This window comes from Heterocephalus glaber, unplaced genomic scaffold (assembly GCF_053883595.1).
Source record: "Heterocephalus glaber isolate CG9 unplaced genomic scaffold, H.glaber_assembly_v1.0 deba00000347, whole genome shotgun sequence".
Classification (NCBI taxonomy): domain Eukaryota; kingdom Metazoa; phylum Chordata; class Mammalia; order Rodentia; family Bathyergidae; genus Heterocephalus; species Heterocephalus glaber.
In genome coordinates this window covers 49,354,556-49,373,481 of record NW_028258143.1, presented here as the reverse complement: position 1 = coordinate 49,373,481, position 18,926 = coordinate 49,354,556, and the positions used below count along the sequence as shown (strand labels likewise).

Sequence of the window (18,926 nt, the reverse complement as noted above, 5' to 3'; positions counted from 1 at the left end):
ATCCTGGCTTTATTTTCATTTCTGTTTGTTTGTTCGGTGGTTCTGGAAACCCAACTCTAGGACGCAAGCAAGCTCAGCAAGTGCTGTGCCCCTGAGCAGCGAGCACCCAGCCCAGCCCTGAGTCAAGTCAGACAGACCTAACCAGGGCCGGGTGCAGGACGCAGTTGGGCAACATCCACGTCCTCCTCGTCGTGGGGACATCGCAGAGTGCACTCACACAATCCGAAGTGGCACAGCCTGCTCTGCCCGGGCCATAGGTATGTCTCTCTGTCACACACTCACGTGCACACTCACGCACGCACGCATACATGCTGCGGGGCTGCGGTGCATGAGAAGCTCCCTACACAGCAGGTATAGGAGCTGTGCTTGGTGTCACACAGTGTATTGTTGCACAATAAACTTCCTTTTATACGTAGGAGGAACACGCACTACAATAATGACAAATACATAGTGCTGGAAGGACGTGAGACAGTGATACAGTCAACGATCACTATCAAGCATCGTACTCACACGATCGCTTAGTCTCCTTTGCAAAGTTCAGCAGCTCAGATTTCACAAGCCCGGCCTCTCCACCAGCACGGAGGAACGATGCCATGTTGACCCTTGCTGAGGTCTGCTGGGCTGGAGGAGCCGCTGTGCTAGGCAGTGGGCACGCGGAGATGTTCCTTCCTGCCTGTAGGAACTTGCTGTTATTTGCGCTACCCCAGGTCTGCTGGCACATGCCAGTAATCAGGAGGGTGAGGCAGGGGGACCGCTGAGAGTTCAAGGTCAGCCTGGGCTACATAGTGAGTTGAGGCCTGCCTGGACTCTATGGTGAGATCCTGTCGAAAACAAACCACTATTAATAATAGTAGTAGTACTAATATGAATAATGCTCTGTTCATGGTTGAGTCATAGTAAGCTCCTATCGCCTTATTAGCACACTTCTTTTGGTCACTTAGTTTCAGCTGTTTTTCAGTTTTACCTTTTTCTTTTTTTGGTGTTGGGGATCGAACCCAGGGCCTCACACATGCTAGGCAAGGGCTCGACCTCTAAGCTATACCCTGAACCCCTTTATTTTTTATATATATCAGGCCATGGTGGGAGAATCTTGAACTTTTGCTTATAGAATCCTTTCTAAGACATAACGTCACTAGAAGGGAAAGCTACCACAAAAATACTGTGTAAAGCCAGGCATGGTGGTGCATGCCTGTAATCCCAGCACTTTGGGAGGCTGAGGCAGGAAGATTCCAAGTTCCAGCTCAGCCTGGGCAACTTAGTGACTTAATGAGACCCTGTCTCAAATTTAAAAGAAATTTTTAAAAAAGAGTTAGGTATGTAGCTCAGTGGGAAAGGTCTGGGTTCAATCCCCAGACCTGGAGGAGGCAGGGAAAGAACTTCAGATTTTGGTCAACCTAGATGTGTGAGCAATCATTATTTCACTATTTGGCTATTCTGTATACTACATAACTCCTTCGTTGTAAAATAAGTTAACTAGAAAAGCTAATTATTATTATTATTATTATTGGGTTTTTTTTGAGACAGGATTTTATTATGTATTCAGGCTGGCCTTGAACTCACTATGTAGTGCAGGCTGGCCTTGAATTTGAGGTGATCCTCCTGCCTCAGCTCCCTCAGTGGTGGGATTATAAGCATGTACCACCACACCTGGCTTATTATTGGTTTTTTTGAGACAGGGCCTCGCTGCAAAGTTCAGGCTTCCTTTGAACTCACTATATTACCCAGGATAGCCTCGAACTCAAGGCGATCCTCCTGCCTCAGCCTCCTGAGTGCTTGGTTTAGTTCTTGATTCAAACATTTGAAATTCAACTGAAAGATTATGATATCAAATTCTTAATGGTTTGACTGTTCTATTTTCAGGATTTCTTCACCTTGCACTATTGAAATTTGGAGGAGGGAAGTCCTTTGTGTGGGGGATTGTACTGTGCATTATGAAATGTTCAGCAGCATCCCTGGCCTACGCACTACATGACAGTAGAAGCTCCCAGGAGTGACAACCAAAAAATATCTCCAGATATTGCCAGATGTGCCTTGGGGACATTAAAGAAATACTGCTGTGCTCTTGCTCATATTATTAATTGCAGGCCTTAAAGGCAAGTGTTAGTTGGTAAGGAGAAATTAAAATTGAAATACCCTGAGGAGGCTTCTGCTAGTGCTCAAGAGCTGAAGACCTCCCCAGGCATGGTGCCACAAATGTTTATAATCTCAGTACTGGGGAGGCTGAAGCAGGAGGATTGCCATGAGTTTGAGGCCAGCCTGAACTACATAGCCAGACCTTGTCTCAAAACAAGACAAGACAAAATCAAACAAGAGAAGATCTCATGACCTCTTCAGCATAAGCTGTGTCCTGTAAGCTCAGTATTCAGACTGACTGGGGTGAAATGCCAGAGGCTAACTACAGTGTTTGTGCTGTGTCCTTCCTTCCTTTATTCACCAAACATTTATTGAGGGCCTGCCCTGTGTCCAGTCTATGCTGGGTTCTGAGGACTTGGTGGTGAACAAGATAGACCTGGCTCTTTTGACAGGGACCCTAGCTTAATTCTGTTGCATGTCCCCAAATCTGTGAACACTGAAGACTGGATTTATGTGTGATGGTGACTGCAGGGTACATGTCCTAGTTAATACTTTCATTCCAAGGATCATCCCAGACCTTTTGACAACCTCCAGCTCTTCACAATCTCTGAGATAAGACCCGGACTATGGGACTCGTGGGATCATGTTGGTGTTCTGGCCCTGAAGACTCACTATCTACCTACGTGTTCTCACTGACCTTTACCTGTAGAAACTGCTTCCGAGAGGAATGTAAAGAGGAATTTAATTGCTCCGTTGGACACTGCTGCTATATTCCTAGCCTTCTTCACTCTATACTGTGATGTTTCCTTGAACAGGTTCTTAATTTTTTTTTGAGATAGGATCTCCCTATGTAGTTCAGGCTGCCTTTAACTCCCTGTGTAGCCCAGGCTGGCCTTGAATTCATGAGGGATCCTCCTGCCTCAGCCTCCTGAGTGCTGGGATTACAAGTGTACACCACCACTCCTGGCCTCATTTTATTTATCTTCTTCTCTCTTAGTGAGATTGGTTAGTCTCTTTATTTCTCTAAATCTTTGCCAAAATTTTTCATATGACTTATTTACAAATCAAGGATTCCATTGTTAGACCTCTGGCTTTTATTTTTGCCTTTATTTTTGGTGCAGAAAGTAAGACCACTGTGCTGTTTGTCCTTTAAGACCTTGCTGGGGTTTCCTGGTCCTGGCTACCCATGAGGAACACGTAGTAAACTTACCACCCATGACCTGGTTTTAAGGCTGGCAAGTTCAAAGTTATTAGTGAAAAAAAGTGTCATAAATTCTGGGCCTACCTAGTAGGTATCTTTTGAGTGCTTTATTTCTTTTGGTGCTGGGAATGGAACCCAGGGCCTTGGGGCATGTTTAGCATATTTGTAGCACTGGGTCACACTGCTGTGTCTGTGCTTAGCACTTTTCCATGGCGTTAGTGTGGCTCTGTTTTACAAGGGGCAGAGATGCATTCAAGCTCACTTGAGCAAAAGGGAGACTTCTGCAAGGACATGCAAGGTTAGGAACTAGAACCTGGAGAGTGGTCAGGGAGTCAGCAGGTCCACGAACCTAGGCCTCTCTTGCTAGGTCTCCCATCTCACCTTCAAGGACACTTGAGGAGCCAAGTGGAGGCCAGTGACACTGACCTGTCCTGTGTGGCCTGAAAAATGGTCAAAGAACCTGGTTATGTAAAGGGTCACAGATTATGCTAACATTTTTGGATTTTATTGAGGAAATAATGGGAAAATACCAAAAGATTATACTCCAGCAAGTAATACAGTCTGCAGAGACTACATAAGGATAATTCAACTGCTGGGCTGAGCAGAGAGCTCTGGGGACATCCCTGATTTTCCTAGCAACGTCCTTTATAGATATTTTTTTCTCTGAGTCCAAGATCCATCTCAGTGTCACATATTGCACTTAGTTGTCACAGCCCTAAATAGTTTCTCAGCCTTTCTCTTTTATAACTTTGTCTTTTTTTTTTTTTTTTTGATACTGGGGATCGAACTCATGGTCTACTACTTGTGAGGCAGATGGTGGCACCACCGAGCTAAAGCCCCGGCCCAACTTTGTCATTTTTGAAGCCGATTTTCTAGAATGTCCACCCTATAAAAACGAGAGATAATCAGTTTGATGTCTTCTCATGCTCAGAATCAGGTTACACCTTTTTGTCAGAAACGCCACAAAAATGTTGTCATGTCCTCCGCTGTGTGTGACTTTAGGATGTGAGTTTGCTTTGCAACAGCTTTGTGACATTACCTTTGACTCCTTGGCCAGTGTGGTGTCAACTGTGTTTACCTTGTTTCTGGCTTGGGCTCATGCAGTGCTTTAACATCTACCCTGCCTGAGTACTCCAAACACACCTTGCTCTGGACAGCCTGATAATGAGCTTCCATCACCTGCCTTGACCTGCCTCCTGCCTGTGTTTCAGACCCAAATCCAGCCAGTGCCAATCCCGCTTGCCCTGCCTTGTCTGTCCTTCCCATGGATCTCACAGTATAGGCTCTTACTGCCTCCCCTCCGCTTACTGGTGTGGTCCTCTTTGGCATTATGTGTGCTCCCTTTCTTGAGACACGTGAGTATAAAAAATGATATTTTCTTTTCTCTATGCAGTTGTCACTTCAGGATTATTTTTCTTCTGCAGCCTTTCCAGGTCTGACAGACCCAGAGAGTTCTTTGCTTAGTTATTTGCTATCACCAAATTGACCCAGCAGATGCAATTGAAGACCTGGGTAAAGACAGAGGCTTGCGGTGATAGTTGCTACTGAGAGCTGACCTGAGGCTGACCATGGTGTGTGCTGACTGCTGGCCAAAAGGCTCATGCAGTACAGGGTTCAGCAGTCTGCTGGGTCTCCAGAGTTTCCTTCCAGCTTCATTCTGGCCCTTATTACTTTCTTGCAACCATAGGGTGGGCCTCTTTGTCTCTCTCTCTCTCTCCATGCACACACACACACAATTTTTGAAAAAACAAAAAACAACAGGGTCTAACTATGTAATCTAGGCTGGTCTTGAACTTGCTGTGTAGCTCAGCTGGCTCAAACTTGCATCCTCCTGCCTCAGCTTCCCTGGTGCTGGGATTACAAGTGAGTACCACCATACCTGGCCTGCAAACTGTATTTTCAGTGGCAGTTGACCTGTTGATCTCATTAAAACAATTGCCAGGTAGGGGTCGGGGATTTAGCTCAGTGGTTTCGCCGCCTGCTGTGCAAGCACAAGGACCCAAGTTTGATCCGCGGTTCCAAAAAAAAAAAAAAATGCCAAAACAAATGCCAAAACTTTGCTTAAATTTACTATTTTCCCATTTAATTAGTAAGTAATTTATAGGAGAATACTTCAAACATTTTTCCCTGAGATTCACTTAAGTATACTTTGTACGGTGACACACATGTGGATGTCACGATATATACATACACATGATGAAATAGTATCTATGAAATAACACATAATCTTCTCCATATGAAATTTATTTTGGTTTCTATTCTGTTCTTTATCATTTAAAGTAATTCTTTCCTTGACCTACTAGATTGAGTTCATAACACTCTAATGAATGAAGACCTCTGTCGAAAGCACTAGTCTGACAAAAATATTACTTTTACATTTTGTTTCATTTTTGTGGTACTGGGGGTCGAACCCAAGGCCTTTGCACTCAGCTACTTCCCCAGCCCCTTTTTTGTTTTTTATTTTGAGACAGGGTTTCCCTAAATTGCCCAGGCTGAGCTGGACTTCAGTACTTCAGCGTTTGCCTCCCAGAGTGCTGAGTACCTGGTGTGCACCACCATGCCTGGCTGGCAATATCACCCTAAATCATCTGGTTGCTGAATGGAAAACTGACGATCCAACTGATTGCAAGGAGCCCATTAGAAGGGTCTTGCCATAATTCCAGGGAGAGAGCTCAGTGGCTACTGACAACAGGATTGAGAAGTGAGTGGATATGGAGGAGAAGCAGATGGACTGAGAAACTGAGTTAACAGAGTTTCACATACAGGTGTGAAGAAAACAGGGAGGAATCACGAAAAGCATAAATTTCAGGCTTGGTCTCTGCATAGATGGGGGTGCTCCTTCCTGGGATAACAAAGCTTTATAATGTTGAGTCTGAGGTCTCAGGACATTGGTTTGGAGCTGTCCAGTGCCCTGCTGATCTATGGCAGCAGGAGTGGATCATTAGCAAACTCTAGCTGGATTTTACCCAAGGAGATTTGACAACTTCATGTCCAATGCAAGAAGTATGAAGTTGGTTCAAGACAGAAACAGAGGCCCTGAAAATATTTTCAATTAGTTTGTAAGTGGTGATGAACTAGTAAAATAATTTACAAAGGCCAAAAAATATATCAAGGAGGACAGACAGTTAACATAAATGTGCTAGAATGAATTTCACTTTTCAGCACTTTCCTCAGCACTTTTAGGCTAACTGCTCTGTAAAGTCCTACATATGTACCTATGTGGACAAAGAAATATAAAAAAGAAAAAAAAATCAGGTTTTTTTTTTTGGATTAGAGAAAAATGATGCCGGCTTAAATTACAGCTGAATTAGCCTTTGCTTTCCCAGTCGCAGGTCCACAGGCTTAATCCTCCAGATCTATCCACAAGCATTCTCAGGTATAGACACCCGAGATAAACAGGAGCATGGTAAGGCTGTTTACAATTGCCACGAATTTGGAATTACTTTGGGGGGGGGGGTAGGAAAGAGTGTGAGGGAGGCGGGATGTGCTCTGCTCCCCTCCTCTCCGTGCCTTCCCCTTCTGCGTTATTCTGGGATTAGCGGCAGGGTTGGCCCCAGACACAAACGCAGCTGGCTGTACCATCAGCCCGAGCCCTGCTGTGCAACCACTTCAGGAATTCCAGTAAGTTGGCAACACTGGAGCACAAAGACAACAACAATGAGGAAAACCCTTCAGGGCAGAAAGGAATGTTTGGAGCCTGACTGCTACAGTGAAAGGTCACACACACACACAGACACAGACACACACAGACACAGACACACACACACACACACACGCACACACACACACACACGCACGCGCGCGCCTGCGCACCCACGTGCGCCGGGAGGAGGCCCAGCCCCTGGCGCACATGAGCCCCCTCCCACCTGCTCCTGCCCCGCGGCTGCGTCCTGCGACTTTGAGGGGCCGGGCGCTGTGACTGTGCGCGCAGCCCCGGACTGAGGGCGTCGGGACGGCCTGACCCCGGGCGGTCTCGTACCATGGCCCGGCCGCCTGGAACCAGCATAAATCACCCGCGGACTGCACTGGGGCCTCGCGCCCCCACGCCGCGTCCCTCCTGCCGCCTGGGTCGCCCCCTCAGCCTCTCGGGTCCCCGATCCTGCCTCCCCCTAAGCTCCGCACGACTGGAGGCAGCGAGTTCCAGTGACTTTGGCCAGAGCCCAGAACCCCGGATTTCCTAACCCAGAAAACACTCAATCCACAGCTCTACTCTTTTTAGTCTAGTTTGTCCCCGCGTGTCTACTTAGCTTATCGTCTTTCAAACACCTGGTCTGGGGGACGTAGTTCAGGGACGTAGTATGCACGAGGTCTTGGGTGCGATTCCCAGGACGACAGAAATAATAATCTGTAACGCTCATCGTACTCTCTCCCTTCCCCAGCAAGCTGCCCACCGAAGCTGTGCGACCCGCCTGTGCGGGCGGCGGAGGCCGGGTCGTAGGTGTTCGGGGGCGAAGGGGCCGGAGCGAAGGGCAGGTTCTGGTCTGGGGGGTGGTGGGGTGGTGGTGAGGCCTTGCCCGGGGGCCACGTGGATCGAGGGCCGCTGCGTCCCGGCGTCACTGCCCGCTCGGCTGAGGGAAAGGGCTGCCTGGACCCATACGCTGCTTCAGGGTCTGAGACAGCTCCAGGCCCGGAAAGAGCCCCGATATCCCAGCGCCTGCCACGAGTTGCACGAACCCTCGTGTTTTCTAGCGAGGTGTCGCTTACGGGCTGACGGCCGTGCTCCGAGCGCGCGTGGAAGGCTCGATCTCCGGGCTCCTGAGAGCCGGGTCCTCGCCAGCCCGTTCAACTTGGCCCCAGGGAAGGGGACCTGGGAGCCCCCCGTCCCCCGTGTCTTCCCGCTATAAATCGGTACCACGGAGAAGTGCTTCAAAATGCACAGACTCGGGCTGGGGATTTAGCTCAATGGTTCAGGCGCCTGCCGTGCAAGTGCAAGGTCCCAAGTTCAATCCCCAGTACCAATAAATAAATAAATAAATAAATAAAAAAAACCCCCCAAAAAACAAAAAAACCCAAAAAACCAAAATGCACAGACTCAAAAAAAAAAAAAAGCACAAATTTGTAAGAAGAGCGATCTGGTTGTAACACCCGCAGAAGCGGTGCTTGGGAAAAGAGCGAAACAAGTCAACCGCTCCTCTAACAACGATCCAGGTTCCTCTCTTAACTTACAAAAACACGGGGCCACCCCACCCCCTCCGCGCAGCCCAAACCCCACCAGGGGAAGCTAGGGGCTCCAGGGAGCAGAGAGGGTGTAGGCTGGGGGCGAAGGGTCGTGTTCCTGCTGCCTTTCCTTCTCTTTTCTGTCCCTCTTTTTTGCTGTCTTGCTTCTCTCCCATCTCTCATTTTCGTTTCCCTTCACCACTCCCGTCTTCCCCCGCACTCATTTCCCTTGGAGGGCACTTTCCCCGGGGGCTGTCCGTGGGCGAGCGTAGCCCGTGCCCGCGCGACATGCTTCAGCAGGCGAGACCGCGACGGTGCTGGAATGTGGCGCGGGGCGTGCGTGCGTGAGGGAGCGTGACCCTGGCAGCGCGTGTGGCAGCCAGGCGGGCGCGGGTGTGGACGGCGCACGTGTGAGCGCGCCTGGGTCCGAGGGCCCGGAGCAGAGGGCGGGCCGGGCGGCGGGGGGCCTGCCCCTCCGGATTCCGGGATGCTAGTTCCGGGGCGGCGGGGTCTAAAGGGCTCTTTGCGCGGGCCGGAGGGTGGGGACTGGCGCGGGTAGAAAACAGGACGCTCGGAGCGCCGGGCCGGCTTTCTGCCACTAGGCGCGGTCTCTAGCGGAGCGCTGCGGGAGCTGCGAGCGGCGCGCGCCCAGCTCCCCGGGAAGGAACGGCGAGGCCGGCACCGGTGTGCGATGGAGCGCGGGGCGGCGGTGCGCTCGCTGCTGCTGCTGCTGGCGTTCGCCGCCTGCCCGGCGCTAGTCGGCGGCCAAGGTAGGCGCTCGCAAGGGAGCCTCGCGCGACGTCGGGCTTCCTGGGCACGGCGAGGTCGAGCCTGCCGCCACAGAGGGGAGCGCGGCCGGGTCCGGCGGGGAGGGCGGCGGCACCACGCCGCTCGGGGACCCTCGGCCCGGCCGGGACCCAGCAGCCGCCGGCCCGAGGTCGCAGCTCCCGGGTGTCGGTGACAGCGCATCCCTGGGGGACCCCGTCTTTGTGCGCACATGTGGTCTCCCATCTTCTCTGAAGAGCACTTGGAGATTGGAAGCGGGAGGACGAGGGGCTCCTGGCAGGTCTGCAGCCTGCGCCTGGGAGCCCGCGGCGCCTCCTCCCCGCGCGGAGGGCCGCTTCCCACCTGCAGCGCCCCCCCCCGCCCCCCGCCCCGGCCCTGCGAGGCCCTCCCGGGCCGCGCTGCCCTCCCTTCCCCTCCCCGCGCTGGCGAAACCCGGTCCTGCCGTGACCCTCCGGAGACCGCATCTCGAGATACGGATCGTTCAGGAGCCGAGATAAGGCCGGCAGGCGGGATTGGCCGAGAGGGCAGCCCTGCGCTGAGGTCTTTTCTTGCAAGGTTTTCCTTTCCACCCGGGAGGTGGGGGCTTTTGTGTGGGTGAATGGGGCCCGTCTGCGCTGCCAGAGTTTTGGGGCTCGAAGGCCGAATGGAAAAAGTTTCCTAATAATGGCTTCAAACTTCTCTCAAGTTGCGGCGGAGTTTGTTTTTCCAGTAACGGAGGAGAGGGAAAGAAAAGGGGGGAAGAAGTGGAGGGTATAAAAACAGTAGAGGGGACAAGGAGAGAGGAAAACACAAGCAGATAGGAGGACAGGAGGGGAGAAAGCGCAGTTGAAATAGAGAGCGAGAGAGCACGAGGAGAGAGAAGCGCGAGCTGGGATGAATGGGAAGGGCGGAGGCGGCCGCCCAGCCCGCGAGCTCTCCCCTGGCTTTGCGTTGCTAGGTAGCAGCCGGGAGCTGCGTGTGACCGACCGCCAGACAGACAGAGCGGACGCTGCTGCCACCGCGGGACTAATCTGTCTGTGGGGATGGGGGAGTCGCCCCTACCCTGCAGCTCCTGCGCGTCGGACAACTTAATTGCCCGACAATAAAAATGAAACCCCTATTGTTGCAGGATTAGCCAAAGCAATAAATTGATTTCCCTGGATCACATATTAGGGTTGACGGGTGGAGACCGTGGAAGCCCCGGTTTATGGAGGAGAGAGAGGGGAGGGCTTTATGGATGGGCCGTGGCATGTATTCAAATGGTTAATCTGCTTTCTTTCTTCAATTCTTAGCCTAAGCTCCTTAGAGAGAATCAAGTAAGTAATTATACAGCAACTCCTAGCAGCACCCATTTCAGACTTCCTGGGAAGAAGTTTGGAAACGCCAGCAAACACCGCTGGTCTTGCAGAAATGCTTGGAAAGGGCCGGGAGTCAGGGGAGACTGTTAATAATTCTTTCGTTGAACACCTTTTCTCTGGGTCAGAAACGCAGCAAGAGGGCTTAAGGTTGTTGTGGGAGGTTTGCACAGTGCTGAGGGTTCTATCTGTGTCTGTCTGTCTGCCTTTCTATCTATCTCCTGTGCTAAATATAGTGTTTCTCTGACTCTTTTATTTTTATTTTTTAATTTTTAATTTATTTTATTTTTATTTTTATTTTTGGACCTTGCGTTTGCGAGGCAGGCGGCGGAACCACTGAGCTAAATCCCCAGCATCTGACTCTTTTATTTTTATTTTATTTTTTGGAAGCAAGGTCTTGCTATGTAGTTCAGGCTGGCCTGGAACTCACTGTATTGTAGGAGCCTCCTCAGCCCCTGCTGTGCCTAGCTTCTGCTTTTTTTCTTTTTTTTTGTACTCAAAAAGTCCTGATCTCTAAGTTACTATCCAATTGTAAGGTTACTACAGAAGCTGAGGGGCATTCCACAAGTCTTTATCACATTAGGTAAAATTTGCTGCTTCCTAACTGGAGATTTTTCTTTTAGAAACTTTTCAGATTTCTATGATCTGAACTTGATCACTTCATTTCTAGTCTGTACCTGATTGGTTTTAGGTCTGTGTCCTCTGCATTGAGGAGATTTCTGTATTCCTCTGGATTGATCCTGAATTATTATGAAGCAAAATATGATGAATTGTAAATGCCTACAGTGAAGCACTACATTTCTGGTAGGAACCCACTGCAAACTTTGGATCACTAGAAATTGAACTCTCAGTGTTCTGTGGATAGTTTTTATTTTTAAAAATTCTATATCTATAATTAAAAATTATTTGCATTTTTTCATATTTTGCATAATGCTTTTCAAGAAAAAAAAAATTGTAAGTGCCTGAACTATGAAGTCAAAGTGTTTGGGTAGTGGCAATGGCGACACTGTTTCCTAGCTGTGTGATCTTGTGAAGTCACCTAACTGCATGGCTCAGGTTGCTTAACTGCAAAATTGACATGATAGTAACAGAGTTCATCTCAGGACACTGCAAACATAAAGAGATACAATACATTATGCTTACCATGATGTAAGGCATATAGACAATGAAAATAACAGTAACTATTTTATTCTTCTGCTTTTGTTTTGTTTTGTTTTTTTGTCTGTTGAGACAGGGTTTCATTATGTAGCCCAGGCTGGCCTCGAACTCGCAGCAGTGCTCCTGCCTCCACCTCCCAAGTGCTGGTATTACAGGAATGTGCCACCGGGCCTGGCTTATTTTATTATGTTTATCAACACTTTAACGTGCTCTTTTGCAGTAGTAATCATATTTCCAGTTTTTAAATGTAGATAGAAAAATCTCTGAACGTTTTTCACTAACAGTTCTTTGAAAAATTCCCAGACCTCTGAAAGTACTCTAAGGGGTAAGGGGGTGGTTTGCAGTCTTAGGAATTGACAGCAGAGGCATTCTTGAGCTGCCTCCCCTCCCTTGCCCTTTTTATTTTAATTTTTTTATTCATTAAGTTTATTGGTACATTTTTGGTGTACAGAATGATCACATTCACCACTGGGAGTTTGTACCTGTACATGATATATCTTGGTTCTATTTTTTTCCCATTCCCTTTTCTATTTTTTTTTTTTGAGACAGTCTTGCGGAATTACCCAAGCTGGCCTCAGAGCTTGTGATCTTCCTGCCTCAGCTTCCTTTAGCTGGGAGTGTAGGTGTGTGCCACCATATCTGGCTGCTTAAAAAAATGTTTTTTGAGGAAATTGTATTGACCTTAGACAAAGTTTTGTTATTTAATCCAATAAAACTTGGTAATGTCCTTAGGAGTTAGTGTCAGCTTTCATGACAATTTCATCTTGAAGTTTATATCTGAAAGGATTGTGGAACCAAGGACAAACAAGCTACATTTTTGCTTTATCACATCTGTGCTACCTGGCTGCTGCTTTATTTCATAGCAGTTTCCTTCGATTTGTTTCTCTGAAGTTCTTTTCTGGTCTTCACAGGGCTTCTGCCTAAACTCCCTTCAATCCTGTGCCTATCTTGTAATAGAAACTCAGGAGACCTTACAGCTGGAGGGAGTCCTAGCTAGGGAGTTCCGTCACCTCGAATTATTTTACAGATAAGCCATTAACAGGGCTGAGGAGGGCAGATCTGGAAGAGGGGAGAGGGAAGGGGGTTGAGCACCTTGCCTGGGGGAGGGAGGCCTGAGAGAGCTGAGATCCCAATCAGTCCCATTCTCGGTTTTTCACTTGACTAATTTTAGGGATCTTCTGATTGTCCCCACCCTTTTTGGTGGGGGAAATTCCTTTCCATTGATCCTAACTACAGGTGTGGCAAAGGAATCTCTTTAAAAAGTTTCAATGGGTCTCTGGCTTCAGGCCAAAGAATAATTGTGTGATAGGCTAATGCCTCCTCCTTTTAAAAATTTTTTTTTATTTTTTAAAGACAGGTCTTGCCCTGTACTTCATGCTGGCCTTAAACTCAATAGGTAGCTCACTTGGCCTTGCCTGGGGATGTAGCTCAGTGGCACCTCGCCTGTCTGGCAAGTGCAAGGTCCTGAGCTTGATTCCTGGTACTGGAAAAAAAAAAATAGAATAGAGGAAATGAGTTTGATGGAACATTCATTGTCATAACTCAAATGGCCATAGCCTATCCTGTTAACTTTGTGATCCTGAGGAATTTTAAAAAACTTTACCACCTATGGTGTGTTCCACAAACATTTATTAGCAGTAACTGTGAGCAGTGGTCTGGAGAGTAAGTCGTTGAGTCCTATGGAAAGGTGAAGGAGGATGAGAACTGCAAAGAAGAGTTTAGGTTTCACCATTAAAATAGACCACGCCTTTGTATTTAGGGCTCTGAAACAGACCTTCATGGTTCCTAATGACCCCAACAAGGACCTCACTGACATTAGAAAGAGTTGACCTGTTTGAGCCCCAGGGTTTTGGGCTGCTTCTTCAGCAGGATCAGGTGAGTGGTTTTGCACACCGGGAACGTCTGGCATGTTCCATAGAGGTGTGCACACATTCCCTAAGTGACTTCCTGACTCCAAGTGTTAGGAGATGACAAGGGAAGAACTTGAGATTTTGGAGTTAGAAGATCTGGATGGGGATCCTGGGTTGGCTACTCACCCTCTGGGAAATCCAGTACAGCTACTCTGAGTGCTCTGGGTCAGTTTTCTTAAATCTGCTTGGCTTTTATTTTTTGTTTTTTCTTCTTGCTGTGTTGGGGCCACAGCTGTATCCCTGAGCTACACCCCCTCAAACCTCTGGGTCAGTTTTCTTTTTTTTTTTTGGTACCAGGGATCGAACTCCAGTCCTTGCGCTTTCGAGGCAGGCAGCGGAACCACTGAGCTAAATCCCCAGCCCTGGGTTAGTTTTCTTTAAGTGGACCCATGTCTACTTCCCTGCAGATTAAATGAGACAGTGAGTGTGGAATGTTTTATAGGCTGTAAAGTCTCCTGTAGGTTTCTGTCTACCACTGGTACCTTTTCCAAGAATTTGACTTTTTCCAGTAGTTTTTCAACAGTATCTGGAATCTTCTTCTTTTAGTCTGGCACCTTCTTTACAAGTGATGTTGAGATCGATGCATCCACATGTGTCCATACACCATCCTTTTAGTGGCACAGCAGCTTTTTTTTTTTAATATACAGAAGTTTATTCATTTGTTTTTTTTTTTGGTGCCGGGGATTGAACCTGGGACCTTGCACTTGCAAGGCAGGCGGCGGACCCACTGAGCTAAATCCCCGGCCACAGCAGCTTTAATTGTTATTAAGGACTCGACGGTGTCTGTGAATGACAGAGACCTGTGTTAAACTGACTGAAGCCAAGGCAACAGCTTTCTGCCTGCCACCTTTTTTTTTTTTTTTTTTTTTGTACCAGGGATCGAACTTGGGTCCTTGTGCTTGAGCAGCAGGCAGCGAAACCACTGAGCTAAATCCCAGGCCCCAACAGCTTTCTGAAATACATAAAGGAGAAGAGATGCAGATGTTAGACTGAGCTCCATGAAGTTGCCTTGTTTTCTAGGCCGCAGTAGTCAGATATTGAAGGCCCTGAGGTGGCGCCATTCTCAGACACATTCTCCTGTGGCATAAAAGGGCTCTCAGTGGCTGTGGAGTCACATCCTGTCCTGTCCACTGGGAAGGAGCAAGTGCTTGCTGCCAGCAGCAGTCTCACTTGGATCCCAGGGGCTTTCCTAGGTCATATGCTTGCTGGACCACTGCTCGCTGTGTCCAGTGAGGGGAAGTATTTCCCAGCCTAGGGTGTGTCGCTGACTTGGTCCCTGAGGTCATGGGCTCGGGGTAGTCCTTGCAGGGAACTGGGGAAAGGCTGCAAGAGAATGGTGAACAGATGCTGCCCAGTAGGCTTAATCAGAAGCAAATGATGGCTGACGGGATTTTAATTTTGTATGAGAAGACAAACTTGAAGAGAATATAGGAATTCCTCTTAGGATGACTCAATAAATTGCAGGGAGAAAAGTATTAGAAATAGAAGCTGGGTGTGGTGGTGGATGCCTGTAATCCCTGCACTCTGGAGGCTGACGCAGGATGTCTGAGAGTTCAAGGCCAGCCTGGGCTATATATTGAATTCCAGACCAGCCTGAACTATATAGCAAGACCCTAAAAAGGTATTAGAAATATAAAGATAAAAGACATGATGCTTTGTGTTCATGGAACCATGCTGCAACTTTAAGTTTACAAAGGGAAATGGAAGGACTTCTAGAAGGTTTATTTGGAGCTTAAAGTTTTCTCACTTGGAGCAGACCTTTGTGATACATTAGAAAGTTCTGGAGAATGAGAGAGATCAGAATACAGGAGCTTTTGAGTCTATTGTATGATTTCATTTTTCTGTGACTCCTAGACCCTTGTTCCTTTTTCCTCACTTCACTCCCTTCTTTATGATTTTAAGACTTTGTCTCTTTTCCAAGCCCTAGACCTTGGGAGTAGGATGAGGTAGAGGGAAAGAAGAGTTTGGAGACAAGATGTTTCTGTGGGGTGGGCACAGTGCATACCTGTAATCTCAGCTACTTGGAAGGCTGAGGCAGGAGGACAGCAAGTTCCATCCCAGTCTTGAAAACTTAGACCCTAGGGGCCGGGGATTTAGCTCAGTGGTTCTGGTGCCTGCCTTGCAAGCACAGGTCCCGAGTTCGATCTCCGGTACCAAAAAAAAAAAAAAAAAAGAAGAAGAAAACTTAGACCCTATTTCAAAATAAAAAAGGGCTGGGGATGTAGCTCAGTGTGAAGGCCCTGGCTTCAATCCCCAGTACTGCAAAAACAAACCAACAAGCAAACAACAAACAAAAACTTTTGCATAGCATGTGTTGAGAAGATGGAAACATTATCAGTCCTAAACTCAGATGGTTAATTTTTATATTTTGGCACTTCTGACTTAGGGCAGGGCTGAAACACAGCTAAGGAAATGTTTCTTTCCCAGAGAATGACAGATTGAAGACAATTTGAATTTGCACGTTGAAGTCTGATACTTTGTCATTAGTCCTCAGGTCATGCCTGACCCCAAGGTTATAGGAAACAGTGAGAAATGAATGAAAGGAGGAAATGTAATTACCGTTCTGTGCATTGAAAAGTTAGGCCACTGTTACCATGGGTACAATGACTTGTTTATTGTTTAGATCTTGAGACCCAGTGTTTGTAAGCAAAACCCAGAGGTCTCTTTTAAGTATATGTACCATCAACCCATAACACACAAAGACTCTTAACTTTGAAAGTAAGCCTTTACTCACTTACCTGCTAAGGGACAGTAAATGACAGCAGAGCTACTTTTGAGGCCCCAGTGGGCCTCAGGAAACCTGAAAAAAGAGGAAAGTACCTACAGTAGTGTTATGCTAGAATTCCTTGGATTCCCATATAAAGACATTCAGTCTCATAGCTTCAGAGATTTGCATGTCACTTTGGGCCCAATTGTTTGGTTCTTACCTCATTAACAAGGAGATACTTTTCTGAATAAGGGCTGAAAAAATTAAAATAATTTATTTCATAAAAGCATTTATTTCATTAAATACAGTTTAATTTATGAATGGATATATGTTACCTGAAATATGTCAGTCTACCCATACTTTTACTTCACTGTAGGAGAAAAATGCTTGCATACTCTTCCACATTGATTTAATTTTGATGTGAGGAAGGATATGGAAGATGTTTATTTTTTTTAAGGAAACAACATATGGAAATCCTGACTCTGGCAGAGGTAGGTAAAGAAAACGGTATTTCATGGTTCATGTAAGTGAGAACTGAGGTTGAGTGTAGTTCAGGTGAGGTGCAGTCAGGGCTCCTGCTCCCTTTCTTTTGTAGTTTTCTTGACTGTGGTTCCTTGTAGGTTTCACTTTACTTTCAGTCTGACTTCCCATTTGGTTGTAATAGACTCATTGCCAGGGCAAATGGATACCATATTATTTTGATCACATATAGGGGGAATTCAACTTTGAAAAGTTTTTTGAGTGTCTCCCCCCCCCCCCCCCGCTTCTTTTTGACAGGGTCTCACTATGGATTCTAGGCTAGCCTCAAACTTTTGATCCTCCTGCCTCAGCCTCCTGAATAGCTGGGATCGAGTGTTTGTCACCACACCCTACCCATCTTGACTTTGCTTTTTTATAAATGTGAAAATAAAAGCAGTTGGGAACAAACTGCAAATGCTCACATGGTCCAGCAGTCCTCTGTTGTGCCTCAGCCTCCATATTCTGCCACCCTCCTCCACAGCTGTCTGTGGTGCAGGCACTTGCTCTTCCCTAACACAGTGAGAGCTTGTTGGCTTTTGCATTTGTTTTCTCCCTTCCTGGATGCTTTTTTTTCTTTCTTGTGTTAAGTTGCTCTGAAGTTGCCCAGGGAACTTGAGTTCTTCCTGTCTCAGCCTTCCATGTGGTGAGATTAAGGCATGTGGCACCATCCCCAGGGGCTTCCGGAATGCTCTTGTCTCAGATTGTGTGGCTTGTTTCCCCACCTCCTACAGGTCTGTGCTCATGTTACCTTCTCTCTGTGGTCTTTTCTGATTGTTCTTCATTTACATTCTTTCTGCATTCTTTGTCTCACTGTCTCACATCAGGGCTTATTGTATTTTTTCAGTTTTTATTTTTTATTAGTACATAATGATTGCATTCCTTGTGTGAAGTTGGTACATGAACATAACACATCTTAATTCTTTTTTCATCCCCTTCCCTCCCACTTTCCTCTTGATTCTTCCCATTTGAAAAAGATGTCCCTGCTTCCTGTTATCTTTTATTTTGCTTGTTATTTCTATTTTGGGTTTCTCACGTAAGAGAAACCATGTGATATTTAAGCTTGTGTGTCTCATTTACTTCACTTAACATTTTGGTCTCAAAGTGCATTCATTTTCCTACCAATGACTTAAGTTTATCCTTCTTTATGGCAGAGTAGTGCTCCACTATGTACAAATACTACATTTTCTTTATCCATTCATCTGTTCATGGGCATATATGCTGTTTCCAAGATTTAGCTACTGTAGATTGTGTGGCCATAAACATGGGTATGTAGGTATCATGATATGATGTTTCTAACTGTTTTGGGACGATATCTAGAAAGAGAATAGCTGGGTCAAATGGTGTTTCTACTTTTAGTTTTTTGAGGACTCCATAGTGATTTTCGTAGTGGTTGTACTAGTTTACATTCCCGCCAACGATGTAGAAGTGTTGTTCCCTTTTCCCCACAGCTTTGACAGCATTTGTTATTTGATTTCTTGGTTATCAGGTGTTTTAAGTTACTTAACTAGTTATTTGCTTATTTACTTATTGCCTTCACTAAGATGTAAATCCGAGGCAGAGATTTTCATCTTTTATTCATTGCTTTACCTCCAGCCTCCAGAATAGGGTTAAAGCAATGAGGTTGAAAGCATGAATGCATGGCCACAATGGCTGTAAGGGGCATCCTCCGCTCGTCGCTGTGTCCCTGGTATTGCCAGCCTTTAGTTCCCCCACGCCCCTGGAGGCCCCATCAAAATCCTGGTGGAGCAAAAAGAAAATTGCTGTCTCTATCAGAGAGAGTGGCTTAGCAACGCTGTTTCTGTTGTGACGCCCCCTGGTCCCCACCTCCACGCCCCCTCTGGTGCTTCCCAGTATGCCGAGAGCAGCTGATTATGCATTGGTCTTTTCCACTTCCCTCCCAGACACACTGTCCATGCAGAATGGGTCATTCTATTTTTACAGCAGATTTGATACAGTGGCTTTTACAAAAAGATAAGCCAAAGTTTTAGACATTATGTTAGTAGATTGCCATTCTATATTTAAACAGAACACTAAAGAAAGCCGCCTTCGACACAGCACAGTGAGAACAGCCTCCCCGGAGA

At 47.0% G+C, this 18,926-nt stretch overlaps 1 protein-coding gene across 2 annotated transcripts in view; it reads left to right on the top strand.

Annotated features, from left to right (window-relative positions):
- The first annotated feature begins 9,012 nt into the window (after positions 1 to 9,012).
- The window catches only part of Lrp2 (LDL receptor related protein 2), a 189,226-nt gene continuing 179,312 nt past the window's right edge, over positions 9,013 to 18,926 (top strand). For both annotated transcript variants that reach the window (XM_013076946.3, XM_004857623.4), the window contains exon 1: positions 9,013 to 9,201. In XM_013076946.3, coding sequence (XP_012932400.1) covers positions 9,123 to 9,201 — 79 coding nt within the window. In that variant the 5' untranslated portion in view covers positions 9,013 to 9,122. The remainder of the gene's footprint in view (positions 9,202 to 18,926) is intronic.